The following is a 3,319-nucleotide window of genomic DNA, read 5'->3' on the forward strand; positions in this document are numbered from 1 at the left end:
ACTCTTACATTTTTGGGACCATCCAATCAGAAGACTTGAAGTATTCATCTGATGCACAAATGATTCAACCTTGTAAGTTTTTAAAAGATTTCCATCTACAGGAATGTTTTTGTAATTTTTAATTTTTTCTTTCATTTTGAAATGGGAATGTTATAATATAAAAGGGAAAAAAAAACAAGGTAGAGTGGTGGAAAAATTTCATGTAATTATAGAAAGGTCATTCATCTTTCAAGGTGAATGACCAAATGTACTTTTACCAAATGTAAAATAGCATTAGGTTTATGGGAAGGTGGCTGGGACCTTACCACATAGGCCATTATAATATGCTGAAACATTAAAAAGAGCAATGCTATAAAGAGTTTTTTTTACTGTATAACATATATAGTTCTTTACTTCACTCTTTATTTTCTTCTCATTAAGCTCTATTTATAATTTCAGCATTCTATACATTGGTCATCTGGCTACCTACTTTTGTATTTCATTTATTTTGAAATGTATATTTTAACTTTACATTCTTCTAAAGCTGATATGTGCTTGAAGGTGTAATAACTAATTTCTGCACCTCTTTATCTTTACACTCAATATCTTGTATAATATATGTTTCTTTATTATTCTTTAACTTAACATTTTATATATATTTATAATTTCATTTATTGATTTACTTATTTTATTTATTTATTTATTATTATTATTTTTTTTTCAGATTCAACAAGGAGTATAAGTTGTTCATCCAGTTTAGAATTAATGAAATCAGAAGCTATATATACAGAACAAAGTATCAAATAATTTAATTTAAAATCAGGAAGTCCGAAAAATGTCTGCTAATGAAACTAACGAGGAAGGTGTTTTGAAAGAAAAGAATGACCATCACCTAATAATGAAATCAGAGGAAAATTATGTTTCAGAGGTTAAAACTAAGCAAAATTCCATTACCTCAAAAAGAATAATTGAAAACAAGATTAATGGAAAGACATCCACAAAGGCTAGTTATGTTGAAACAGGAAGACAGTTTGACAAGTCATATTCACAATCAGAAAAGTTGAAAACACACTTATTAACTAAAACTCAAGAGAAGTCCTTCTTATGCAACATATGTGGCAATAATTTTTTAGAATTAGATAGTCTGAAAAGGCATTTATCATTTCATACCCGTTCAAAACTGTTTTCTTGTGAAATATGTGGAAAGGTATTATCACAGTCAAATGGCTTAAAAAGGCATTTGCTAATTCATAATCAGGAGAAACTTTTCTCATGTGAACTGTGTGGTAAGGCTTTTACACAATCAGGTGGCTTAAAAAGGCATATGTTAATTCATACCCAGGAGAAACATTTTTCTTGTGAATTATGTGGCAAGGCATTTACACAATCAGGTGGCTTAAAAAGGCATTTGTTAATTCATAATCAGGAGAAACTCTTCTCTTGTGAACTATGTGGCAGGGCTTTTACACAATCACATGGTTTAAAAAGGCATTTGTTAATTCATACTCAGGAGAAACCCTTCTCTTGTGAAGTATGTGGTAAGGCTTTTTCACACTCACACAATCTAAAATCACACTTATTAGTTCACACACAGGAGAAATTCTATTCATGTGAAATATGTGGGAAAGCATTTTCGCTCTATCACTATCTGAAATCGCATTTATTAGTTCACACTCGGGAGAAATCTTTTTCTTGTGAAATATGTGGCAAAACATTTTCGCACTCGCATAATCTAAAATCACATTCCTTAGTTCACACTCAGGAGAAACTGTACACATGTGAAATTTGTGGTAAGGCTTTTTCACAATCAAAGGATGTGAAGCGGCATTTAATAGTTCACACACAAGAGAAACCATTCTCTTGTGAAAAGTGTGGGCAGGCATTTTCAAGAGCTGATACTCTAAAATCCCATTTATTTGTTCACAGTCACGAAAAACCCTACTCGTGTGAAATATGTGGAAGAGCATTTTCAAGATCAAGTAATCTAAAAAGGCATTTACCAATTCATGCTGATTCAAAAGCCTGGACTTGTGAAAAATGTGGAAAATCATTTTCTCAATCAGGCCAGTTAAAAATGCATCTATCAGTTCACTCACAGGAGAAACCATTTATTTGTGAAGAATGTGGGAAAGCATTTTCCCGAGCAGATACTCTGAAATCACATTTATTTATCCATACTCGTGAGAAACCATTCTCTTGTAAAATATGTACAAAGAAATTTTCGAGGTCGAGTAGTCTGAAACGGCATTTGTCACTTCACACTCAGGACAGCTAAAAACACATATGCTAGTTCATACCCAGGATAAATCATCTTCCAAGATAAATATATGCATATTTTCCAGAGAAGATCCTGTAAAACATTATTGTGAAATATATAGTTAGGGATTTAAGGGCAAGTATTCTGAAAGACATTTGTTGTTTCTAAAGGAACCCTTTGTGAAAAAATGTAGCATGGGATTTTCACAGTTGTGTTCACAATCCGGTAAATCTGTCTTGCAAATATGTGATAGACTTTCAGTATTAGGCATTTGAAAAAGAATTTGTATAATCTGTTCTCTAAAGAAATCTGTTTAATAAGAATATTATAATATAAATAATTTTTAGTGTTGAAACATTTTAGGTTGTCTAAAGAGTGATATTGTTTCTTTTGTAGCAGAAACCTTTTCCATGTGGAACATTTGGGCAGAAATTGTATTTTTAATATAAAGGCTACTTCACAAATTATATACCCGAATTTCATTAGGTTGTTAATTAGGTGATTTTGAGTTGTTAATATTATATAAATGTGTATCTGACTCTTAAACATCAGTTATTATAAGTTTTTAAAAGTATGTGTATGGCTATTGTTGAAAAATGTGGCAAAGCATTTTCCCAAACAGGTCGATGAAAAATTCATAGATCATTTCTCACCTAAAAATCCATTCATTTGTGAAGAATGTGGGAAAATATTATCCAGAATAGAGATTCTGAAATCGCATTTATTCATAGTTGTGAGAACCCTTCTGCTGTAAAGTACAGGGTTGTTAAAATTAAAGTATCCCTACGTAGAGGACTCTGGAGCAAGTTCTAAGATTCGTACTGAAGAGAAATTTAGACAACAGGCACAACAATAAAGTGCGCTCGCCGTTTATTGGGAAAAAAAAATTAGTTACAGAATTTGTCACTTATGGCACTGTGGCAATACAAATCACTTGAACAGCACTACAATTGTTCAATGTGTCCGCCATTTTGGTCAACAACAGTTTCCATTTGAAGAACAGCATTTTCCACAGCAGAGCGTAACATGTCAACTGGAATAGCGAGCACATGACGTCTAATGCTGTCTTTCAGATCTGCCAGA

At 32.1% G+C, this 3,319-nt stretch overlaps 1 protein-coding gene across 1 annotated transcript; it reads left to right on the plus strand.

Moving 5' to 3' along the window:
• Positions 1 to 1,230: 1,230 nt before the first annotated feature.
• Positions 1,231 to 2,457, plus strand: LOC150075521 (uncharacterized). Its single transcript, XM_090388838.1, has one exon. It carries the CDS (start codon positions 1,304 to 1,306, stop codon positions 2,252 to 2,254), a length of 951 nt encoding a protein of 316 aa, XP_090244964.1. The 5' UTR covers positions 1,231 to 1,303; the 3' UTR covers positions 2,255 to 2,457.
• Positions 2,458 to 3,319: the final 862 nt, after the last annotated feature.

This window comes from Mastigoproctus giganteus, chromosome 14 (assembly GCF_048544385.1).
Source record: "Mastigoproctus giganteus isolate SK-2022 chromosome 14, ASM4854438v1, whole genome shotgun sequence".
In the NCBI taxonomy this organism is placed as follows: Eukaryota; Metazoa; Arthropoda; class Arachnida; order Uropygi; family Thelyphonidae; genus Mastigoproctus; species Mastigoproctus giganteus.

Bases quoted from the DNA above. Each gene is read 5' to 3' on its own strand.
- LOC150075521 (XM_090388838.1), top strand. From the start codon at position 1,304: ATGTTAATTCATACCCAGGAGAAACATTTTTCTTGTGAATTATGTGGC.